The sequence below is a fragment of the Uloborus diversus genome, chromosome 10 (assembly GCF_026930045.1).
Source record: "Uloborus diversus isolate 005 chromosome 10, Udiv.v.3.1, whole genome shotgun sequence".
Lineage (NCBI taxonomy): Eukaryota > Metazoa > Arthropoda > Arachnida > Araneae > Uloboridae > Uloborus > Uloborus diversus.
The window spans coordinates 99,253,164-99,278,448 of record NC_072740.1 but is presented as its reverse complement, the minus strand read 5'-3'; the positions used below and the strand labels follow the sequence as shown (position 1 = coordinate 99,278,448).

The 25,285-nt window shown below is 33.1% G+C and overlaps 1 protein-coding gene across 2 annotated transcripts in view; it reads left to right on the top strand.

The window, feature by feature from the left end:
- The first annotated feature begins 743 nt into the window (after positions 1-743).
- The window catches only part of LOC129231838 (armadillo-like helical domain-containing protein 3), a 113,597-nt gene continuing 89,055 nt past the window's right edge, over positions 744-25,285 (top strand). Inside the window, exons 1-4 of one of the 2 annotated variants that reach the window (XM_054866220.1) lie at positions 744-808; positions 10,548-10,637; positions 16,638-16,694; positions 21,373-21,438. In XM_054866220.1, the coding sequence (XP_054722195.1) occupies positions 10,566-10,637; positions 16,638-16,694; positions 21,373-21,438 (195 nt within the window). In that variant the 5' untranslated portion in view covers positions 744-808; positions 10,548-10,565. Of the gene's footprint in view, positions 1,009-10,547; positions 10,638-16,637; positions 16,695-21,372; positions 21,439-25,285 lie in introns of both variants that reach the window. The other variant, XM_054866221.1, reaches the window with a different exon arrangement.

Below are 25,285 nucleotides of genomic sequence, written 5' to 3'. Positions count from 1 at the left end.
CATTGCAATTTCTACCTCACAATTTAAAGGGGCGGCTCTGTTTACATTTTACTCGGGGTTGCTTTAATGTATCCAGGTCACCATGCTGTTTAATGGAACGCGCTCGTTTTTATTTCTCATTTCGCCAATGTACTGTAATTGGTTTTGTTCGGCGATCCTAACCGGTCACCACTGAGTAACCAGTTGCTAACCATTGCGTGATTATTAGATGTCACGTGATCGTTTAACCGGTAGCTACCAGTTGAGCTCGGCGAACGCAAGCATTCCTTGCGTTCGACGAACCTCACCGGTCGACCGGTTACTAACCGTAGTGTTCTATGATCAACCGGTTACCGTTCTAAGCAGTTGATTGGAGCACGTGATCATTAGCTGTCACGTGGTTAACTAACCGGTAGCTACCGTAACGTAAGCATTGAGAGCGTTTCAAAATTCGCCGCCGGGAACATTGGGCGCCGAGCATTTTGGACGCCGGAAACATTGGGCGCCGAGTATTTTAGGCTCCGGGAATACTGGGCACAATATGCTCGGCGCCCAAAGTTCCCGGCGCCCAATCTTCCCATTTCGTTTTTTTTTTTTATATCGTTAAGAGCGATACCTAGCGGCAAAAATTATTTCTGCAGCAGCAGCAACAAATCCTCTAAAGATCAGTGGGTGAAATTCCTTCTGCGCATTTACGAGACATTTTTACACATTTTAACCAATCAGAACGTTGATACTGAGGGTTGCCATCTCCGTAGTATGCAGCCTACTACGTTTGACTTCGGTTTCGGTGGCGTAGAAATAGTCACGTAAATAATTGATAAATATGGTCAATATAAATAGTACTGAATTAATGTATTGTTGAAGTCAGGGGGGAAATTACATGCAGAAACTGACATTTGAGATTAACAAGTTTTTTTACCACTGTCCGCGTTATAGCGAACGGTTCATGTGTGTAGAACACATAATTATTTTTACACAACGTTTTAAAATTGCTTTATTTCTCGGAAACAAATATCTCTTTCACAGGTACATGCTTTAAATTTTTAGGCACATTATTCGTTTCAAGAATCATTTAAATAAACTATTTGCTAACCGGACCGATACATAAGTGACAACTTTCGCACCGGTTTGTGAAATTTACATATATGTACGTATATTTCTTTTGAAGGTCTGCACTTTCGAGCCTGAAAGAGAAAATTACCACAGAAGCCTTTAATAATCGTTTTTGTTCTTTTTACTGTCTGTTTTGATCAATTGTTACTGTACAAATTCATTGTTTATGCCAGGGAGAAAAAAATCATTTACTGTTAATGCCAAACCTACGTTTGGAAGAAATAAGTTGTTATCGCTGTACGCGCATTGCAGCTTTTGTTGATGTTTACTTTTTGAAACCTATATTTACTTCATGCTTGCAATGCTCTCTCTTTTTTTTTCTTGTACAGGTATATGCTGTATTTAAATTTATATATATATATATATATATATATATATATATATATATATATATATATATATATATATATATATATATATATATATATATATCCCCCCCCCCCCCCCACCCCTTAGAGTATGAGTCTATTAGATTTACAAATTTTCAAAGTTCAAGCGTTAGTCTTTAGTGTGTTTTGCGAGCTTTAAACGTGTGTAAAAAAAATTTTGGCTTCAACCCACTGATTTTTTATCGTATTCCTTGCATTAGTATTTCTTTAGGGATGCTGAAGTTTATAATGCGCCCTTGTCTTCAAGATGGACCAAACAGAATAATCCATACAGTTCAAATCTGGGGAATACGGTGGGCATTCTTGAGCTCCAATGAAGTTCAGGAAACGTGTTTTGCACCAAACTTGAGTGCGTTTAGCTCTGTATGCAAGTGCGGAATCCTGTTGAAAGGTCGAGCTTTTGTTTCCAAATAACTTTTGTCACCAATGTAAGAAAACACTTTCAAAAATGAGTTTGGATATGTTTCTTAACTAATAATTTCTCCTTGGTCAACAAAAACAAGCAGTATTTTCCCACTAGCACATATCCTACCCCAAACATTACCGATTGCTATTGTTTACACCGTTTTGCAATGCATGAAGGTTTTGGTGACAAGGAATGTGTGTTAAACATCATAAAACTTTGGCATATCTAAAGAAATCCTTATGCAAGGAATGGGGTAAAATATCAGAAAGTGAGTTGCAGCCCATAGCCGAAATTTTGTGACATGTTTAAAACTCTGTATTAAGGCTAAACTTAGAAATTTACAGAGGAATGTTGTACTCAAAGAGCTGTGACACGGTTACAAGTCTACTTTTTTGACAAACGCTGATTTTAATGTTTCAAACAAAAGGCTTTACTTCTGCTGAACTTGAGCCCCAATATGATTTGCTGTGATATCATTTGAAAGCTAGTGGAGTGGACTAGTTTTTGGTTTATTTGACCGATTGTAGTTTAAATGATTATTTTTGAAAATGCTGTTTACAGATTTTGGCACCAATTCAACTTTGAGTATACTTTGATTGTTTTTGCAACTTGCTGAAAAATTTTACTATCTTGATGGAAAAAGTATCCTTGAATGGAATATTGTCTGCTCCAAATGCACTTATTTTGTGCATAGGTTTTCCAGAAACTACAAAAGTCTTTTTCTGAGTTTTTTTTTATGGCTCATATCCACCACATTTTGATTATGGTTACAGATTGGTCAAGACAATGGGTGGTTCTATGCTCCACTTGGGACCTTCCATCATCCACTTTTGTTTGGCAGATTGGTCAAATTCATCCTGTTAATTCTGTGTATTTGTAACAGTGTCGGATCCAGAAATCTATTTTGGAAGGGGCTGAGACAGGGTCGTCATGATAACAAAAAAGGTGGTGGGGGGGGGGAGTAGTTGACCCTCCCCTTTAATTTTTCAAACGCATACGTAAATATACGCAGAGACAGACATTCATACAGCATCTTGTTTAGGAGAGACATTACTAAATCCAAAGTTTTATCAACATGAATTTAATCAAAAGTATAATAGCCAGAGGCGGCGAGTGGGGCTTATAAGTGCAGAAGCAAATTTTTTTTTTTAAAGGAAGCATTAGGGTTCGCTGATATATATCAGTCTATATATATCATGATTTATATCCGATATTTATTTTGAAAATATCATGATATTTTCAATATTTATTTTATCAACTACAGTTATTTTCAATATCAAAATTGTATTAATCATACTAATATTGTTCATTCATTATTTAAAATAATCAAAAAGTTATGTACTATGTTTTTATGATGTATTAATACGACGTCATTAATATAATAATATAATATTCATAAAATATATATTTCATTTTATATTCATAAAATTATCCTTGTATGTTATTTCTGTAGCCTGTTTTTTGTTTCTACGCGAGATCTTCCTCAATTCTTGATCAATTTCTTTGATTTACACCTCATTTTAAAGCTTATTGTGCAGGCTAATGACAAAAAATAGACCCACGGTCTAAAAATTATATTTTCTGTCAAAAAAAAAAACATGTTTTAAAGAACCAGAATAAGGTTTTCGGTTAAATTTATAACTAACTTGCACTGTGACCAACAGAGCTGAACAGCTCGATCGGCAGTACATTTGACTGGTAACCAGGAGAATGAGTGTTCTGGCCCATGTCCAAACAATCGGCATCAAAAAATTACAGAAATATCGCGCATTACATGAACACTTAATAACAATGATCAACAAATATAAGGGATCTAGTTGACCCATGTGGAACTCCGCACTGTGCTTCGAATCGTTTCATAAGACATTTCGCTAGTTAGAAATTTTAAAGAAAGAACAATATGAAGAAGAACCGAAAAAAGTAAACGGAAAAAAAATAAGCTCACAAGAGAGGGCATGTAATTTGAAGACATCAGTAACAAAACCTCGTTAAATACAGCGTTGTGATAATTTGATCATCGCTCACCTTTTGGTTGTACGTACTTTCAATGCAAACATAAATATCATTAAAAGTGTAGCTATTTGGCACATGAAAGAGCAGTAATTTTGCATGTGAAAAAACTGGTTGTGGCAAATAGTCTTGAGCATCTGACGGAAAAAAAAGGAACATTAAAGAGGTATTTATTGGCATGGATTCAAATTGGCGCCATTCTGATTAACAGCATGACACACTCCAACAAACCTAGCAATTGCAACTTCCTTTTCGAATGCTTTTCATTGATGGAATGCGTAATAAAAAGCAGCAAAAAAGCTTTTTGCCCAAAAAAAATAAGATCATGCATTTATGTTTTGTCGTTAGCCAGCATGATACAATTTAAAATTATTCGTAAAACATGGAATTTGATTAAAGAATGAGGAAGATCTCACATAGCGATTGAAACAAACATTCTACAGAAGTAATAAATTTGATTGATAATAAGTGTTTTTATTTTTGAATATTGAACAATTTCCCATAGCTGGCTGATTTAACTGTTACGACTTAAATGCCCGCACATGTTTTTTTTTTAAGCGAACACTTAAAATTCAAAACCAAAACCAGTTGAACTGAGTACGTTTTTGAAGTGTAATTTTTTGAACGTAGACAAAATGTATTTTTTTTCAGACGAAATGAGAGGAGTGGAAAATGATTTCATACTAATGAAGTTGAATGTTTTATATCGTATTGGAATAAATAATTAAAGGTTTACTGGGTGAAACTCGTAGTTTCAATTTGGCACAGTATTTTTTCATTTGTACAAAAGGTTGAGCACTGCTATTAGAAAAATCTATATTTCAGCATAGAATAAAAATGTTTTTCTGCACAAAAAGGATTCCCTTGAGGTAAATCTAATGCTTTTTTTTATGCTTAGATTATGCTCAGTGATCTGGATGGAGTCAAAGCTTTAAAAAAAAAAGAAAGAACACCCTTCGATTAACAGTCAACTTATCTGAATTATAACTGTAGCTTGCGTAAAGGCGTCGAAACACCAAGTAGCATTCCTACTGCATTTATTTTGTTATGTGTGTTATCTGTTGTTTGTTATGAGTACATGTAATGCGTAATATTAATGTAAATTTGCTATTATGTCGGACAGCCCGAGCTTGCCCGAAATTCAGATAGTTTATAGCCGAACCCTCTACCGAAAAACTTATCAATTTAACCGAATAACTAAGTCCAGTGCTTTTAAGCTTTATTTAAAAAAAAAACACACACACACAGGTTAATTTAAATTTTTTTTTCTTGCCAAAAGTTGCCCCAAAAATCGAAAAATTGTATTAGAACTTTGCTTTAAAAAAAAAATGCATTAGAACTACAGACTGCATCAAGGTTTTGCAACAGCTAGGGGCGTTTCCGAAAACTTGATTTAGTCTATTTTTCGTCATTAGCCGGCCTAATAAGTTTTAAAATGAGGCGGGGAATTTCTTCAAGAGATAAGAAAGATCTCGCATACTGACAGAAAAATAATCCACAGAAATAATATGTAAGATAAGATATTAAAAAGAAGTGGTTTATTTTTGAAAATTTTTACAATTTATTGTCGCAGGCTGCTTAAACCGTTATGGCTTAGATGGCAGCAAGTGTTCATCATTTAACAGCACGGTTAAAGTGCAAAATAATTTAAACTAAGTTCTTTTTTAAGCATAGCTTTTCGAATGTAGTAAAAATGTGATAGGCTATTTTTTTTTTGAAAAAAGAAGAAAAAAATATATATATTTTATCTTTCAAATTGAGATAGTGATTTTTTTATTTGTACGAAGAGTCAAAAACTCATTAGAATAATCTATATTTCAATATACGATTTATTGTTTTTTTCTGAACAAAAAACAATTCTATTGTAGTCTGAAATCTCAATCCTGATACTTATATTTTCGCTTACATATGCTTTAATTTTCTTACTGGAACTGAAGCTTTACAAAAAAAAAAAAAAAGCCTTACAATTAAGAATCAATTTAGCTCCATTTTGCATCAAGTTCTCATAATAGCAAAGAGCGTGTCTATCTCACCTATTCTATTCTCTCATATTTGTTTTTCATTGCTATTAAGTGTTCATGTAGGGCGTGATAATTCTCTAATTTTTTGATACAGATTGTCCGAATATGGGCCCGAACACTCATTCTCCTGTTTACCAGTTGAACGCTCTGCCGATCAAGCACTTCAGCTCTGTCGGTCATAGTGCAAGTTAAACTTATAAATTTAACCGAAAACCTCATTCTGGTTCTTTAAAACAGGTTTTTTTGACTGAAAAAACAATTTTTAGACCGTGAGTCTATTTTTCATCAGTAGCCTGCACGATAAGCTTTAAAATAAGGTGTAAATCAAAGAAATCTATCATGAATTGAGGAAGATCTCGCGTAGAAACAAAAAACACGCTACAGAAATAATATATAAGGATAGAATAAATGAGATGGAAACGCTCCTTGCTGTTATATGAAAACTTGATGCAACATGGAGCTAAATAGCTTCTAATTTGTAAGGTTTTTTTTTTGTTTGTTTGTTTTTGAAGCTCAGGCCCCTGTAAGAAAATTAAAGCATAATGTAAGCAAAAATATAAGTATCAGGTCTAAGATTTCAGACTACAATGGAATTGTTTTTTGTTCAGAAAAAAATAATAAATCGTGTATTGAAATATAGATTCTTCTAATGAGTTTTTGACCCTTTCTACAAATAAAAAAAATTACTACCTCAAATTGAAGGGTAAAATATTTTTTTTTCTTCTTTCTGCAAAAAACAAATAGCCTATCACATTGTTACTACATATGAAAAGCTACACTTAAAAAGGAACTTAGTTAAAATTATTTTGTATTTTATCCGTGCTGTTAAATGATGAACACGTGCTGCCATCTAAGCCATACCGGTTCAAGCAACCTGCGATAACAAATTGTAAAAATTTTCAAAAAAAAAAACATTTGTCTTCAATGTCTTATCCTTATATATTATTTCTGTAGCTGTTTTTCGTTTGTACGCGAGATCTTCCTCATTTCTTGATCAATTTCTTTGATTTGCCCCTCATTTTAACCCCTTCCAGCTCGCTGCCGTGAAAATGCCGTGCTAGGGTTTCAACCTCCATTTCTCTCTCCCGTGATATTGCCATGCTGGGGTGTGCAATATTAACACGACGAAACTATTAAAACCAATTCATTTATTTTACCCGGAATACATTTTATTTCTCTCCTTATACACTAGATGTCAGCACAAGTCCATTTTAAATGTAATTGCAGAGATGAAGAAAGGAAATTTGGTACTAACTTACAAGATTGTGACGTTGGCCTCTGTATCTCAAGATTTGAAATTTATCACACACACAAAAAAAATTACTTATCTTTACTTATATTACACAAAAGATTAATAAAATTCATTTTTAATGTTTAAAAAACATATTTCTTAAATTTTCGCTGCTTGCTTGAGCTTGCTTGTTGACTTTTCAAAAGTTTTAAATTTTTTTAAAATTTCAATCTAAAAAATATTGAAAATGAAAAAATTGAATGCACATGTTGTTCATGCACTTATTTTTATATCATTTTCTTACATAAAAAATACTCTTTTATGACTATTTTCTTGAAAATTATCCGAGCGTTAAGGGGTTAAGCTTATCATGCTAGCTAATGACGTAAAATAGAGCCACGGTCTATAAATTGTTTTTTCTGTCAAAACAACCTGTTTTAAAGCACCGGACGAGGTTTTCGGTTAAATTTATAAGTTTAACTTGCACTGTGACTGACAGAGCTAAATAGCTCAATCGGAAGAGTATTCAACTGGTAACCGAAAAAATGCGTGTTCGGGTCCAATCTGGACGATCTGCATCAAAAAATTAGACAAATATCTCGCATTATACACTGCTCAAAATAATTAAAGGATATTATAAGTTTTTTTACAAAAAAAGGTATTAGCAAATATTTTTTTGCATAGAATCGAAGAAGGGAGTTACAAATGCAAATTCTTCTTAATTTCAAGCGTCGCAGTATGCAAATTTTGAGTTTGACGTCGAAGACGACGTTTCAGTGGCTGTAAATGAGATTTTGCTCTTAACTTATTGTAAGACAAAGCAGAAAATAATGATTGACATTCAGTAAGGGCGTTGTTTTGATGAATGCGATGCCTTAACACACTCATTTAACCGAATCAGAAGCTTCTAAAGTGGTTGTCTGGCTAGAGGGAAGCCAAACACAAGCCAAGGCAGCAGAAGCTATTGGAGTTTTGCAAAGTATGATTTCTATGAGATGGAAACGGTTTTTAGAGACTGGAAATGCTGGCCGAAGATCAGGACAAGGTCGCAGACGGTCAACAACGGTCAACGAAGACCGTTATTTATCTTTAATGGCTCCGAGGCACCAAAGTATGAGTGCCAGCCCACTACAACGACACCTTCGCGCGGTTACTGGCACCACAATTTTGACACAAACTGTCTGAAATCGCCTTCACGCTGTAAGTCTGTATGCTCGTCAACCAATGGTCTGTGTCACATTAGCTGCGAGACACCGTCGCGATACAGGGAGTGGGTAACAGAGCATGTGAATTGGAGAAGAAATGAATGGAGCAATATTTTTTTCTCTGACGAGTGCCATTCTTGTCTTTATCCATTTAATGGCGTATTTTCATCTGGAGGGAGCTTGGCACTAGAAACAATCAAGCGTTCGAGCCCGAAAGTGTCAGATTTGGTGGTAGTGGTGTGATGGTTCATGCTGGCATCTCCATTGATGGGCACACCGAGCTGCATGTCATTCCGAATGGAACTCTGACCGATCGTCAAAGTAGGGATGAGATCCTCACACCTATTGTAGTCCCTTACTCTGTAGCAATTGGAGGTGACTTCATGTTAATGGACGAAAATTGTAGACCACATCGTTCTTACTTGATGAATGATTTTCTTTTTGCGAAGGAATCATACGAATGGAATGGCCAGCGTGTTCTTCAGATATGAACCCAATAGAGCATGTTTAGGACATTGTAAGCAACGAGTTTTGGACGCCTACCACCTTCCCAAACTCTCCAAGAACCGGAAAGAGTGCTTCAGGAGGAGTGGGGAAGAATACCTCAGCCCCTCATTAATAGCCTCATTAATTCCATGCCTCAGAGGTGTTTTACATTGCTGGCAGCCCGTGGTTACCATACCCCTTATTAGAAGCGACTTTCTTTTAAGAAAACTCCAATTTTTTATCGCTTTTCTCATACGCACAAAGTGCGTTTTTTCCCTTTTTTGTACCCAAAAGTTGAAAAAAAGTATTTTTTCCTGCCATACAAATGTAATTTTTGTCTCAAATAGTTTACTAACGCCTGTTGATAATGTATCAATCATCCAAAAAGTTCTCCAGGTTCAAAATCAGCCCAAAACCTCAATATCCTTTAATTGTTTTGAGCAGTGTATAAACAGATAAAAACAATAAATAATTGAAGTCAGGTAATAAAATAAATGAGATGGATAAGCTCGTTGCTGTGACGGAAACTTGGTGCAATATTTTTTTTTTAAAGCTTTGGCTCCGGTTAGAAAGCTAAAGCATTATGTAAGCGAAAATATAAGTATCAGGTTCTAAATTTCAGACTACTATGGAATAGTTTTTTTGTTCAGAAAAAAAATAAATCATACACTGAAATGTAGATTCTTCTAATGACAGTTTTTGACCCTTTGAAAAAAATTAAAAAAGTTCAACCACAAATTGAAATTATGCTTTTCATTTAGTTAAACTATGAATATTTATTAGAATACGAAATAAAACATTAAAATTACTAACAACTTGATGGGTAAAATATAATATTTTTTCTTCTTTCGGCAGAAATAAATAGATAGTCACATTTTTACTACATTCGAAAAGCTACGCTAAAAAAAGAATTTAGATCAACTGATTTTGTATTTTAACCGTTCAGTTAAATAATGAACGCATGCTGCCATCTAAGCCATTTCGGTTCAAGCAGCCTGTGATACCAAATTGTATAAATTTTCAAAAATAAAAACACTTCTCTTCAATATCAGCCTGTAGTCTTTATGCAGATTTTTTTTTGAAGCAAAATTTTAGTAATTTTCCATTTTTTTGCGTCCCTTTCGGTGAAAAAAGATCTACAATTAATCTGTTTTCTTTTTTTTTTCTTTTTAATAAAGCTTAAAAGCACTGGACTTTAACTCGTTTAAATGGATAAGTTTTTTCTGCAGAGCGTTCGGCTATAAACTAGCTAAACTTCGGGTCCGCCCGGGCAGTTCGACATTATAGCTAATTTAGATTAATATTACGCATTACATGTACTATTAACATACAATAGATAACCCATGTAAGGCAATAAAATAAATACCACGGGAAAGCTACTTGATGTTCCAACTCTTTTACGAAGGCTACAATTATTACTCAGATAAGTTGACTATTAATCAAAGGGTGTTCTTTTTTTTTTTTTTTTTGAGCTTTGACTCCGTTCAAACCACTAAGCATAATGTAAGCATAAAAAAAATATTAGATTTGAAAATTCAGTTCTCAAGGGAATCCTTTTTGTGCAGAAAACCTTTTTCATTGAAAGCTGAAATGTATATTTTTCTCATAGCAGTGTTCGACCATTTGTATGAATGAAAAAATTGAGTGATTATTTGACAGCTTAATTTATATTTTAATAATTCTAAATTATTTGTTTTCAAATAGGTTTGAAGAAATTAAAAAATGTCAAAGCCTGAAAGTTCCAAAAGACCACTTGTAGAAAAAATTGTTCAAATATATGAAGCTTTCTTACGAGTGAGTTCCTTAAATGAAAATGTTTTTTTTTTTCCTTTGATGATTGAAAATTCATAATTTGTATTACCTTTTAATGCTTTTTTCCCATATAAAATAATAATCTGATCATTTATCATAATTAGCATTATTATCCATGAATGTTAAGTACCATTTGATCCAATCATTATGAGGAAATAATAATTAGGAAAAAAGGGGGGTACATGTGAACATGGTATGTTTTACTAGGATAGAGCAAATAATCTTGAAAAATTCTCAAGTAACGGCAGAATCAGTTCTATTTCTTGGCCAAATGTTTAGAGTAATGAGCCAGTTTATGTTTCTGTGGTGACAACTTTTTTGTTTTACCAGGTGTTATATGTAATTTTATCACTGTCTTCTTCACGTGAAAACATATTTTAAACCAACTAATAAGCTAAACTTAATTATTGCATATCATTGCTTAAAAGTTACATTTTTATATTTAATTTTTTTTATTGATTTAAGAGTTCTTTAAATTGCAAGTTAATTCTAAGATAAATGATGGGGCACTTGTGAACACATCATCTAGGGGTATGTGTGAGCAGTTCCATTAATTAAAATATTGAATCTTATATTACATGCCTTCATTGAAAGAAAAAAAAAAGCTTTGAAAACATGAAACTGCAATGTTACTGTTATAAATGAATGACTTATAAAAGCATGAACTGATCAATGATTTCAGAGTAAAAAGGTAAACCTTTCTTCAATGCATAAAATGTTTTGAGCATTTGATGCTAAGCAGCCTTTCTATGACTGCTGCTTAGCCATCAGGCTTTAGGCTCAAAACTGATTGCGCTTTAAAAAAAAGGTGTTACATGTATGCAATATTTTTGAAATTTTGTGCTTTAATGTGACTTTTATCACTTATTTTTTGTACATGAAAGTCAACATTGTTTCCAACAGTAATGCAGTATAACCACGATTTTAGGATTGTCAAGGGACTGGAAACAGTTATTAAATCAAGGATATTGTTAAATCTAACTGCATAGATTTTGAATGCAGTCAAATCCGGACCAGTGAAATGTATCATTAAATTGAGGAAATCGTTAAATCGAAGTTATTCTGTATTTAAAGAAATTATAATGCAAAACACATTACAGTGTGTCCAAAAAGTTTGAAGACAACAAGGTTTTTACACTTTACAAGTTAAAAAGAGAATTAATTTATTTAAAAAAAAAGAAAAGAAAAGAAAAATCTAAATGCACCTTGGCCTGGACATCATTATGCAGTAGGCCGCAGGTTGTGTATCCCTAGGGTATTATGAGTTTTTTTTTTAAAGTAAATATTTTAATTCTCCATGTGGTGACCAATGATGGTGACAAAATAGTCCCAACGTAGTCCATGCGTGTCGTAAGAGGCGACTAAAATGGACACCCGCTCTAAGGTGTGAGGGAGGCACCATGCTGATGAATGGATGGCATCTGAGTTGTATGATGTCTTAAACGTACTCCTTGAGGAACCGGAGAAAACCTCATTGTATTTAGCCTTTTCAGTTGTACAAGGTGTTTATGCGGGTGTTGAACTTTTACCACCTCAAAGTTCCCAGCTCCAGTGGAGTTGGAGGCTAGCTTGAAGGAGAAAACTAGCAACCTTGCTGCTGGAGGAGGTGAGGGTGCTAGTCTGCAACCCACTGACTGAGAGGGGTGCAGGTCTGCAACCCGCCGACTCTATAGTAAAGGGGCAGGGAGTACTCAATTTTGCACAAAAATGCAACGAATGAAACCTTTGCTTTGGAGAAGTTATCTCACAATGACACTGAGCGTATTCAGCTGGTCATTCTAAGAAGGGTAGTCCTGATTCTTTTTGGGGATCACATGCCAAAAGGGCAAAAGGCTTCTTAACAAAATTAGTATTGGGAATGCTTTCAGTCTTTTTGGTCATTGCACCTTAAAGTGGTACCTTGATTTAATGGGTGTCAGTAAGGATCCAATTTTCTGGGGTGTCCTCTTTCTTGAGGAAACTGTTGCTCACATCATGTGTGATTCTGAAGTGTTTTTTTGCCTATTGGTTTGAACACCTTGATCATCATCTGCCTGAGCTATAGGAGATTCATAGCATTCCTATAAGGGGTTAAATTTCTTCTTGATTCAGTTAAAGAATTAGAAATGTAAGAAACAATTACGTAAATTATAGGGGAAAAAAAGATTTCTTTGAAGAACTACATTTGTTTATATACAGTCGAACCTCCATATTTTGAACTTCCACATACAGGCCGAGGAGTCAGTCACCTTTCTCACCTTTAGTCACCTTTTGAAAATTTGGTTACTTTTATTCACCTTTTGCAACTTTTGTCACCTTTCTCACCTTTCTTGAAATGTCTTACGATTTTTTTTTTGAATAATTAAATCCTTGAAAAGTATCTGAATGTTAACAGTGAAATTAATTAAAAAAGTAGCATTAAATATGCCCCCCCCCCTCACCTTGTTGTTGTTTAAGAAAAATAGCTATGCTACCGGAAAATCCGGGAATTTTTTTTTTTATTGCTTGCAATTGCACCCTATGAGCAGAACCAGTCTTTCTATCCCCTTTGATCGTCAAAGGCATTTTCCCCAAGTCTCGTCTAAACGCCATTTTGTTTCCCATCGTGTTTCTGGCCATAGAGTGTTGTTCGACTAGAGTTCAGCTGTGCAATTTGTTTCTACACACTTTGTTGAGTGAGTGGTCATCGAATGCAAGTTGTCTTCCGTGTTTACCAAATGACATCATCTGAAGTCTCTGAATCTCGCGGAATCTTGCGCTCATCTCTAGCCAGGCGCGTTACTTGCTTGTTTTACTTTTACTGACTTCAAAAGTCGCGACTAAGCAGCCACAAGTGCTTCGATTTGAAAAAGGGGTGATGGGTTAAGGAGGCGTGCCTCGATGTCTTCTTTGAGCACGGAATCGTGAAAAGTTTTGGTTTGTATTTATAGTGTCACTTTGTGTTTGCACAGAAATGGTTAGTTTGGGTTTTATTTTTGCTGCGCAAGTGTGAAGTGAACTTGGTCTGTGCAAACATTTCTTAACACTTCCTTTTTTGGTGCGTCTCGGAGAATCTCCGAATTTTTTTTCTTTTTAGGTTTCAATGCTTTATATGGCTAGTTCCAGTAAAAATAAAGCTTTTAAAAGCAAATGCTAGCCAAAAACTTTATTTTATGTAACGGCGAGATTGATTTTATTAAAGTACGGTTTTAACATGGTTTTTGTTATGTAATGATTTGGTTCTTCCACATTCATTTCAAAAAGCTGCTGATTTTATAATCCAGAGATTTTATAAGTGGCGGTTAGTGTTTGTTTATTTATTGAATTGGAACAAAAAAAAACTGCTGTAAACCTATTTGGAACAAAATGCACTACGACAGTATTTTTGATAAATGCGATATTAATAACCTAGATTCAATAAGGAATAAATTTATGTTTAAAAAAAAAAAGAAAAGAAATTAAAAAAAAAAAAAACAGCCAACCAACGAGTCCTGATTGAAAAAAAAAAAAAAAAAAAAGTACCCTCACATCGTTAGCTTTATCACCCCTATTTTGATCAAATCAGAAGAGACCATGACAGCATTCCTGCTTATTATTCATTCCTAAGCCTGATAAGTTGGGGATTGCAAATTGACTAGGACCAGTCTAGCTGGGCCCAGAGCCTGTTGCTGGTCGTCACTTTTGTATTTGTAATTATTAATAACTTGATTTAACACTACATTTTTTACCTCCCATGGATATGTCATGGAATATTTTCAGAGCTTGTTAAAAAAATAAAAAATAAATAAAACAAGAAAGAAAAAATCATGAACATTTTCAGGCATATGAAATGATATTTTCATCATTTTATTTTTGCATTGTAAGTACAATTATCATTTTGTTAAAGTCTGATTTTTCAAATTGGTTTTCTCAGTTATTCTCTACTGTCAAGACTTTTGATTTAATATTTATGCTTTGTATTTACTAAGAAAAAAGAAAGAATGCTGATAATTTTTCAACAAGCTAAAAAAAGAGCGAAAAAAACAATACTAAAAATGTGATTGAATAATATAAATTATATATATATATATATATATATATATATATATATATATATATATATATATATATATATATAATAAGCTTACTTTACACTGAAAGTTTTTTGAAAATGTCTTAAAATTTTTTTTTACTACTTCTAGCCCTATAATATGCATTTCCAAAATTGTTAAGAAATCTTTACAAGAAATATATAGGCTATTTTGGTAAAAGTCAGTAAAAAGGGATAGTCTTTTTCTGTTTTTTGAGTTCTTAACAAATTGCTTTTGGTCGCCTTTTAGTTACTTTTTTGTCACCTTTTAGTCACCTTTGTTTTCAAATTTGTCACCTTTCTCACTTTTTTCAAAGGCCATCAGCAGTCCTCGGCCTGCACATATCAAAATTTTCTGTGTATCGAAGTCCCAGCATATTTCCATGTCCATTACATAAAAAAATATTTTCTATATATCGTCACCTCAGAGCAACAGTAGGATATCTTAGTGTTATTCCTGGGATTAGATATCTTAGTGTTTCTCTGATGCGACAATATCGAAAAAATCTCTATGTATCAGAAGTTTTCTTCGAGACATGCATTGATTTTTTTCTACTTTAGACTGTTTATCTCATTAAAAATGAAGGTTGAGGGAGAAAATTATGTTCACTAAAGCGTGATATGAAATTCACAAGGAATCTGGGGTTGAGGGGTGTGTAGATAGGTCGTTGTTCCTTTCTGGAGCTCTTAAATTCCCTCAAGTTTATTTCAAATCTTAATTGCAACCAGTAATAAAGTAAAACCAGTTTCAAGTTATCCCTATTGTCTGTTGATTATCATTCCAAGTCTTTTTAGCTTCAGTGAAAATCATTCAAGTTAAGTTCATTGATTTTTCTCTCGATTACATTGTCAAAACAAAATTCCCCCAATGTTGCGGATCAAGTTGAATTGCCGAAGAATAAAGATGTAAAAAGATGCAAAACGGCATTACAGTTGGCGAAAATTAGCGTTCATTTTAATGTTTTAGATTTATAGACGAGCTAAGATTGTTTATTTATCAAAATTCCTTTATATCAAATTTTTTACCGGCAATTTGCTACTTCGATATATGGAGGTCCAAGTGTATAGCCTGAAATAGTGTTCATGGGTCATCAATTTCAAGCAATTTCAGAGACAAACCTCCCTTTTTTTTTCATCAAACTTTGCCAGAGAAACTTAGAATGTGTTCTCTGAAGTCACCAATGATAGCTTAGAAATGCATTTTTAGAGCATCAATGTCAAAAATAAAAAAAAACTCTTTGAGCTTAATTTTTTCTTAGCTTTAAAGTAGTCAATCTGTATAAAAATATCGCACTTTATTGGGGGGGGGGGGGGCAGTGAATTCGGCTGCTGTCCTAGGGAGCGAAAATCTATGCTACAACTCTATCCGTGCAAGAAGGAGGAGCTTTTATTTTATTTGACACTAAATTATATCAGTGGTACACCAGAAAACTTAGTGACGGGGGATTCGTTGTTGTTTAAGAGTTGGAGTTGTTTTGTAAGAGTCTGAGCTTAAAAGTTTTAACTATATGCTTACTCAGATTTTTGACTGCCCAATGTGGGGTTCAATTTAATAATTATTAATAGTTATTGCAATTGTTTTATATTTTGAAATAACACTTATTGGTGTAACTGAATGATTTATTATTTTGATTTAAATGTTTTTGTCCTTCCATCACTTGTAGATTGATTACTTGTAGCATGTTTTTGCCATTACATATCGGTCAAAATAATAATTATTACTGCCCCTGTCTTACCTGAAAGCAAAATGTATACCGATACAGCTATTATACTGTAAAAATATCTGTATTTTAACATGATAAGTATAGCAGCAGAGTTTTTATAAAGTTATACCAGACCAGACACAAAATCTAAAATCAGTAAACAGAAAAACATTTCTTTGATACCAAACTTTATTCAATTTTCAAATTGTTAGGTTTCAAGTGTGAGTTTTTATCAGATATTTTTCTTTTTAGGGTGAAGATCCTTCAAATGGAAACATAAATTTTTGGGATGAGTTTTTTCTCTTAAGAGTAAGTAATTCAAATCATTTAAATGTAATATAAGAATTTTTCATTTTTTTTCTGTAAATAATTGTGGCTATATTCTTTAAATATTTTCAGCTTTGCTGAAAATTTAGCTTAAAACATATTAAATCAATGATGGATGCTGTTTCTTTTTACTGTATAAATATATTTATCTTTCTTTATCTTTTAAAAAGAGTAAACTTTTAAGTTATATTGAGTTTTTTTCATCAATTTTGACGGAATCATTCTAAATATCATGATGAATAAAGAAGCAAAAAAGACAATATTAACCCTTTTAGCACCAGAAATGTATTTAACTTACACAACACAGCCCTTTTGTGGATAAATTTGCATGGTTTCAGCTCAGCCTTTGATTTTAAATTGATTTTGTGCTGGTAATAAATGGGGGGGGGGGGGACAAACCCAGCATATAATTTTACATGATCAAAAAACATGGGGATGATGGATACAAGTCTTGAAGACGAGGAATAATTTATTTCTGCATTGATCGTCCATTCTAACTCAAGGCAACATATTACTTTTGCCAACAATAGTAATAGAAGTGAATTTATAAATTTAATACGCTGTAGTAAAATCGTTTTTGTAATCAGGGCCGTCCCAAGAGAGGACGGCGTCCAGGGCAAATAATTTCTGGTATCCTCTCCGCTCCCCACCAGAATAGTCTGTGTATAATTGAAGAAAAAGTTTTAGATCAATAAGTACATAATTAAACATTATTAAGTGCATTTGCACAGCCGTCCATTGTGTAACACAATACTTGTACTACACAGCGTCAATATTACACAAAACAAAATTTGATTTTCATAACACGGATTCGATATTACACAATCTAAGAGATGAATTTAACATTAATCAGTCTTTATGTATCGTGATTTTAAAAGATTGAAATTTGTCAAGTGATAAATAAAAATAATGTAGCACTAGAATAATTCTATTTATTTTATTTTTTTGTTGTTGCTCAAACAAACTTGATTGATGCAGAAATTCTCTGATTTCCTTTTTGATAGTATATGCGTTTTGTTCTTTGTCAATCTAGTTGGAAAATATGTTTTTCCTTCTCTTGTTTTTCTTTATTTTTTATTTTTATACGTATTTATTTTCATGAAAGTTAATAGCGTGTTTTGTAGGTTTTATTGGAACGAAATTTCAGTTATCATCAAACTTTACACCTTAACACTTGATTTTGATATGACACGGTACACATTACATTGGTTTACATTACTTCAAAGTTTGGTATTACACAGTTTTCATGTAACACGAAACATGGTTTTGATACAACACTTTAAATGTTGCCCTGATTTATGCAATGTAAATGCATAAAAATAATTGAAACAATAATTTAAATAAGTAAATATAAAAGTGTCGCATAACACGGCTTCGATATAGCACAGTATGAATTAACCGTGTTATACAAGGGACACATGTAATCTGAAATCCAATGTGTTCGATTTTAAAAATATTTTTACTGAAATACTAAAAAAAAAGAAGACTGGAAATGCAGAAAAATCTTAGGTTATGTCGCCCCTTCATTTCTTGGCGCCCCGGGCAAGTGCCCCACTCAGACATCTTTTCAGATGGCCCTGTTTGTAATATAATGTAGATAGTCGTAGGTCACATGTTTAAAATAGATGGGTGATTTTCCAAAAACCTGACATTTTCTAAATCACAAATATTTTAAAAATAAAAATGTTTCAAAAAATTTGAGAAAAAGAAATTAGTTGCTCTTTGTTTGGAACTTATTAAGGGGAAAATGGAGGGAACTCACTTTAACTGTGCTGCACCCCTCAAAACAGGGGGTCAAATTTTCACACATCAGGAGAGTGACAAGCAGTAAGTTCATTGAAGGTTATCAATTCTTCGAGTCCTAGTCCCTTTATATAAGTTTTTCCATATTATTCATGCTGAATATCTTATACTTTGAATAATAGACAGTTATTTTAACAAAAAAGTTTTTTTTTTCAATTGCTAGATTAAAATTCGAAACCAGCAAATAAATAACAATTTGCCTTTAAGTTCTAGTTTTTGCTATTTCCAATTCTCTAGTTCTGAAAAATATTTACCTAATTCTAGAAAATAGTGTTTTAATTTATCTAAATCAGAAATTTAAAGCAACTTCATTTACCTATTCGAGCAACATTAAAATTAAAAAAAATATATATAACCAAGAAATCTCCTTTTGAAAGATTTATCAGAACAAGAAAAAAGAAAAGAAAAAAAAAATAAATAAATGGAATTTCTTTATTGCTACATGTTTTATTTATTGTTTGCCAAATTCAGTTTTTTTTTTTTTTTTGAAATTATAACCTTATTTTTTAATAATGTTTTTGAAATAAATTCTATTCTACTAAATGTATTGCGTTATAAATAATGCTAGGAGGGGGCCTTTTTTTTTTCTTTTTTGCACCAGGAGTATGACATTTTTTGGGGCCGGAAATGATTTTCCTTGTAATTTCCTATGTTTTTCGTTAAGCCCTAGATTATAATTAATGTAACTAATGTTATTTTTTGATTTTAACCTCTTTTTTTAACTATGCACTATGAGTAGAATTATTATTTTTCTTTTATTTGACACAGAAATTTTGTCCAGGAGAATGACAGCAAAAATGTTACATATCTATTTTGGATTTTCAAAGTTTTAGTAAGAACTGCAAACAAATCATATTAATTTTATACTCAAGGAATCTAACAAAATGATGATAATAAACAGTGTTGTAGCACAGCAAATCAAATATTCCTTTTTTGATCTGTAATAATTGAACTCATTTCTAGGACAGCAGAATGACATGAAACCTGGGGACAAACTTTAAAGTCATGTACCCTGATTATTTAAATAATTAAATTTATTTAAAGGATGTAATTTTACACCTTTAAGTGTGCGTAATTTAATACTACAATGTAAATTTGTGGAATGCTGATGTAATGTTTTAAAAAAAAAATTAATTATCTTTGAGGAACACAAATGGGGACATGTCAAAAGTGACTTTCTGGTTATTAAAAAAATTTTGTAAGAAAAAATAAATGAGTTATTGTTTTAATAAGAATGGAAATACATCGGAATAATTATTTCTAACTATAAAAAAAATCTAGGTCAAAGAATACGTGTGTTAGGCTCCTGGGACCATAATGTTGTCAGGATTTCCGAGAATAACCTAAATGTTTTCTTTCAATTGTGTCATCTATTCAGCAACTAATGACTTATTGCTCTAGACAATACTCTTGAAAATTATGTTACACAAAGATAACGGTATCAATCTCAAATAAAAGACAAATTCATGTCTTCGGCTAAAATGTGCTCATTAAATTACTGAACCGCAAACATCTAGCTCTTTTTTTACAAACATCTATTCCCCTACAGACTAGTTTAAATATGAAAGAAAATATTAAATTTCAAAGTTCAAAAACAACCACGTTAAGTTGTAAAAGTAGTTACTATGATTTTTTCCAACCTGCAAACTTATTATATAAAGGTTCATTTAAAAAATTGAAAAGCTTTAAAAACAGAGACAGCTAGGTTAGACAGACTAGGTTATTTAATTTCTATGTTTTTTCTAATATATTTTAATTTATGCATAAGGGAAAAATATACTCATAATTATCTATGAATAATTGGGAACGGTAAGTAACTATAGGTTGCGCTATAAATCGGATAAAAACAAAACCAGCTTGTCTGCTGCTGCTATGGCTTTAAGCTAGCAATGAATCATGATTTTTCTAAATGTTTTTATTGATTATATTCTTGCTTTGTTTTCATATTTTGTGCTTAGTTGTGAGTACGTGGTTATTCTCAATGCATTAATTATTCATAAACTGCAGATTTATTAATTTTCTCTTCATATTTTCATTTATGGTGTTGGTGTTTATTGCATGTCCGTTCTCCGACTCTTTTACTGTTTATAATCATTTCATACCCTTTTCCATTTCTTATTTCAACTATGATCCATCGTTTATTATCTTCCCTTTGTCACTGTTGGCATGTATTTATATGCCAGAGGATTGCATATTGTTATTTGCACTGATTGATTTAATTGTTTTCGTGCCCATAAATACCAAGTTTTCTTTAAAAATGTAGCTAGAACATACTTGTATCATAGCAGATTGTAGTAATTTAGCAAAATATACTACTCAGGGTCAGTTTCCCGAGTAGTTTAAGTTGTAAAATATTTTCGTATCTCACAATGTGTTAGAATTGGATGACTAGGATAAACATGAGTAATACAAGTGACAAGACAAGTTTTCTTATGATGCCTTTTTCAGAAGTTTCAGAGAGATTAACGCTTAAACAAGAGTTTCTACAAATATAACTGCTTGAGAGCTTTTCATTTTCGTTCAGTAAGTTAGACTTCACGACTGACATATTTTTCCTTTGCTTAAAAGTTTAACACACCGAACAACTGACAATCACCATTATTTCCTATTTAGATTCTCTCGCCAGATAGTGTGTTGGTTACTTTCAGTTCCCAATTATCTATGTTTATTATCCTTCTAAGAATGTCCCCAATATTCTTATAATTCTGTATTTAAAAATATTCAGTTAAGAAAAGAAAGTACAGTATGGTTTTTAATAGTTTTAAATTTTTAAAATGCATTTACTATTTTCAAAAGTATGATTTTTTACTTTCAATTGGTTTTAAAATGAATTTTAATTATGTTAATGTTTCTATAGGCTAACCTAGTGTTTCTACAAAAAAAATTTGAACAGTTGACTCCTGAAGAAGTTTCTGGACTTAAGGTTAAGTGTGGTAGTAAAATATTTTATTTGTTATCATGAATAGTTGAATGTGCTCAAAAAAGCTTACAATAAAATTTTTGTTGTACAAAAATAATCTTTAGTATTTAATCTAAGTGACATTTGCCAATATTTTCATCTGTTTAAGTTTTCGTTTCATTATTATTCATGTCATAGCAACTCAACTCCATAAAGCAACACAAGTACTATATAATAACCTTTTTATCTTTGCATAACCCTTCTTAGCAATCTCTTACTTTATTACAAGTTTTAAGCAACATAAATTGCTTAACTATTAGAAAGAAATATAATATTAGTGTAGTAGAATCCCAAAAGTCAGCCTAGTGGAGACCAAAAAGTGACGACTGAGTTTGAAAATGCTTTGTTATTGGGCATGGACTCGCGACAAGTTTTTTGCACAGGGATTTTTCATCCTGCCAGAATGTGTGATAGTTATCTGGATTCGGCTTTGACATTAAGCGGCACATTTTCCTGACTCTACTGTAAATAATTGTTGGATATTTGTTGTTATTTTCCATGTAAACGGGGCGTAGTAAATAGTAAAATATTCTGTTATGATTGATTTCCTAATACTATCTTTAGTAACTAAGCTAACGTACCAGCCATTGAATAAAAATTGTGCAGTACAGAATGGATTGTATCCCTTATCTCTCAATAAGCCTCTTGTGTTCAAAAAATATTTTGTTGTCCTAAAAGAGTTCTATGGGTCTAATTTTCAGATTTTTACTTTCATTACATAATTTCAAGAAATTTTCATTGTTTTGATAAAAGCTCATCTCATTAAGTTAAGTCATCAATTACAAAAGAAGAGAGCTTTATTGCAGATAATTGCTAGAAATTTGTTATACACTGCTCGACATTGAAAATGCAACACCAAGAAAGAGTGGTCAGAAAGTGATGAAATTTGAAAAAAAGACAGAGACAGCAAGGAATAATAAATGATCTTAATTTCAAAATGATAGGCAGAATACAGAGCGAGAACGTCGTCGGCTCAGTAGGATGTAGGACCACCGCGGACAGCGATACACGAAGAAACACGTCTAGGCATAGAGTCAATAAGGGTGTGGATGGTGTCCAGAGGAATGGCTCTCCATTCCCTTTCAACCATTTGCCACAGTTTTTTTTTCTGAATGAGGCAGGGACAGTGTCTGCAAACGGTGTCCAATCACGTCCCACAAATGTTCGATTGGCGACAGTTCAGGAGAGCATGGTGGCCAGGGAAGTATCTGTGTGCCTTAGAGAGCATGTTGGCAGGTGCGAGCACTGTGTGGTCGGGCCTTATTCTGCTGAAAAATTGCATTTGTTAGCCCTTGAAAGTAAGGGATTGCCACCAGCCATAGCACATTATCCAAGTATCGTTGGGCCGTCATAGTGCCCTTAATACAAACTAGAGGTAATATGGAATTGTACGCAATTGCTCCCCAAGCCATTGTGCCACGTTGTCAGGCGGTGGGACGTTCCACTGTTACTGCCGGATTAGATTGGTCTCTACGTCCATGCCACACGTATGCGGCGACTATCACTGGATAAACAGAGCAGGATTCATCTGAGAACACGACATTTCACCATTCTGTCATCCATGTCGCTCTAGTCCATCACCATACTAAACGTTGCTGTCTATATTGTGGGGTCAAAGGCAGTCTTCTTAGCGGACACCGTGATTGCAGACCACGTCAGGGAATCTTGCACCTGCTGCAGAATCAAGGAACAAGTGACTTTTGGGTCTGCTACAGCTTGTCGGTGGATGCGTTGATCCACGCGTTCTGACATCACTCTGGCTGCCCCTGCTCCCCTCAATCTTGCCACATTTCGTTGTTCCAACCATCTTCGGCGTAGCTGATGCACCGTGCTCCCATCCATGTGGTTATCAGCTGCGATTTGACGTACAGACCAACATCCCCTTCTCAGTCTGATCACTATACCCGTCGTAAAATTGTCTATCTGCTGGAAGTGCCTTCATTGACGACGACCTGGCATTCTCTCATGTTACACGTATCCTCCAAGACAAAAACAAAATTTCTTCGATAATTCTCCAGTCAGTAATAATGACACGAATATTGCCCATTCTGCAAGTTCCTTCCCTTATATCTTACTTCACTTGCGTCGGAGATTTGCGCATTTCACATCATTTACATAATTCAGTGATGTACGTCTACTCTAAAATTTGCATAAATTTCTGACCACTCCTTCTTGGTGTTGCATTTTCAATGTCGAGCAGTGTAAATATGTGCAGTAATTATATAATGTATTTTTATAAATATTGTTTCACTTTCCTGTACAATACATGTCATTAAAAAAAGTAAATTAATGATTGACAGTAAATTAATTTTGTATCTCGTAACACTTTTAAATTAAAATTACCAAGTACAATAAACTGTCAATTATTCACAGAATTGGCAGTTTATTGTGTGTGATAACTTGTACTGTTTGACTTGTGCTGTTATTGTGGATTACCAATTGCGTGGACAATCCATCAGATATTGAAAATAGGAAATAAATCAATACAAATATGCATTTGCACAATTTATACATACAATTGGTAGCACAAACATGCTGATTAAGGAATAACAAAATTACGCTCTGGTTAGGAATACTGTATAACTTTAATTTAACGATACCCTAGTTAACAATTTCCACAATTTAATGATACATTTCACTGTTTCGGATCTAACTGCATTGAATATATATGCTCCTGGGTTTAACAATATACTGGATTTAGCTGTAACTTTTTCCAGTCACTTGACAACTGTTAAGTTGAGGTTGTACTGTATGTAGATTTATTTGCTTAGAAAATCAGTTGAATGTTTTTACATTTATCCATTGAATCACTTTTATATGTTATTGAAGTCCTCTAAATGTTGAGTATGGCTTTTAGTCTGGTTTTCAATATTTTCAAAACGCATAAGATTAGTTTTAAAACTTGCTAAGAAAAGATAAAAAGAAATTGAAGAAACTGAAATCTCAAAATATAAGCAATAACTGAAAAGAAAAAAAAAACTTTTTACATCAAATGTATGCATATAAAATTACCTTTTCTTGAATGTTTTATAGTAAAAATTTACATGTTGTTGTTAAAGATCTTCAAGCAGTATTTATTCTTCGCATTGGCATCCATCTTGAAAATTCTTTTACGGGATTCGAAAATTAAGAATGTTATCTCTAAAATTATGTGTAACACATTAATATTGATTAAATTTGAAGTTTTGGTCTACAGGTTGACATTTTCGTAGAATGACCCTATCAATGCTTTGCAATTAAAACACTCCGCCCTCTAGTTAATTTTATTTTCTATATTTTGAAATTAGCCCAGTGGTTGGGGAGTTGAATACAGAAGTAATTGGTGGAAAGCTGGAAATTGCTTTAATCTATGCCGTATGGGTCTGGAATGACCATACTAAGTTTTCTCCCTTCTATTAAGTGAGCTTTATCCGTTACGGCCAAATTAGTAGTAAAAACATATGTTTTTTCATTAATATAGCAATATCTCAAATAATGCTTCCAATGGCTATACATATATGCAGATTACTTATAGAGATAGAAATTCTGAACAAAATGAGTATCTGCAATATATATCTTTGTTAAATACTAAGTGCACAATTCAATTTCGAAGTTTGGCTAAAATCACTAATCAAGTGCTTCAAGCCAAAACATACCTTTCCCACTCGCGCCGGTCCTCCCGGAGATCCCCTGGAATAGAATGCCGTAACACGAAAACACGTGGCGGTGCTTTCCTACCTATGGAAGCAGCTACGCAGTTATGCAAAATACTGATAGGTTAATTTCAAGTAGAACAATCCAGAGAAAATTACTGATTTTGAGTGACATAATT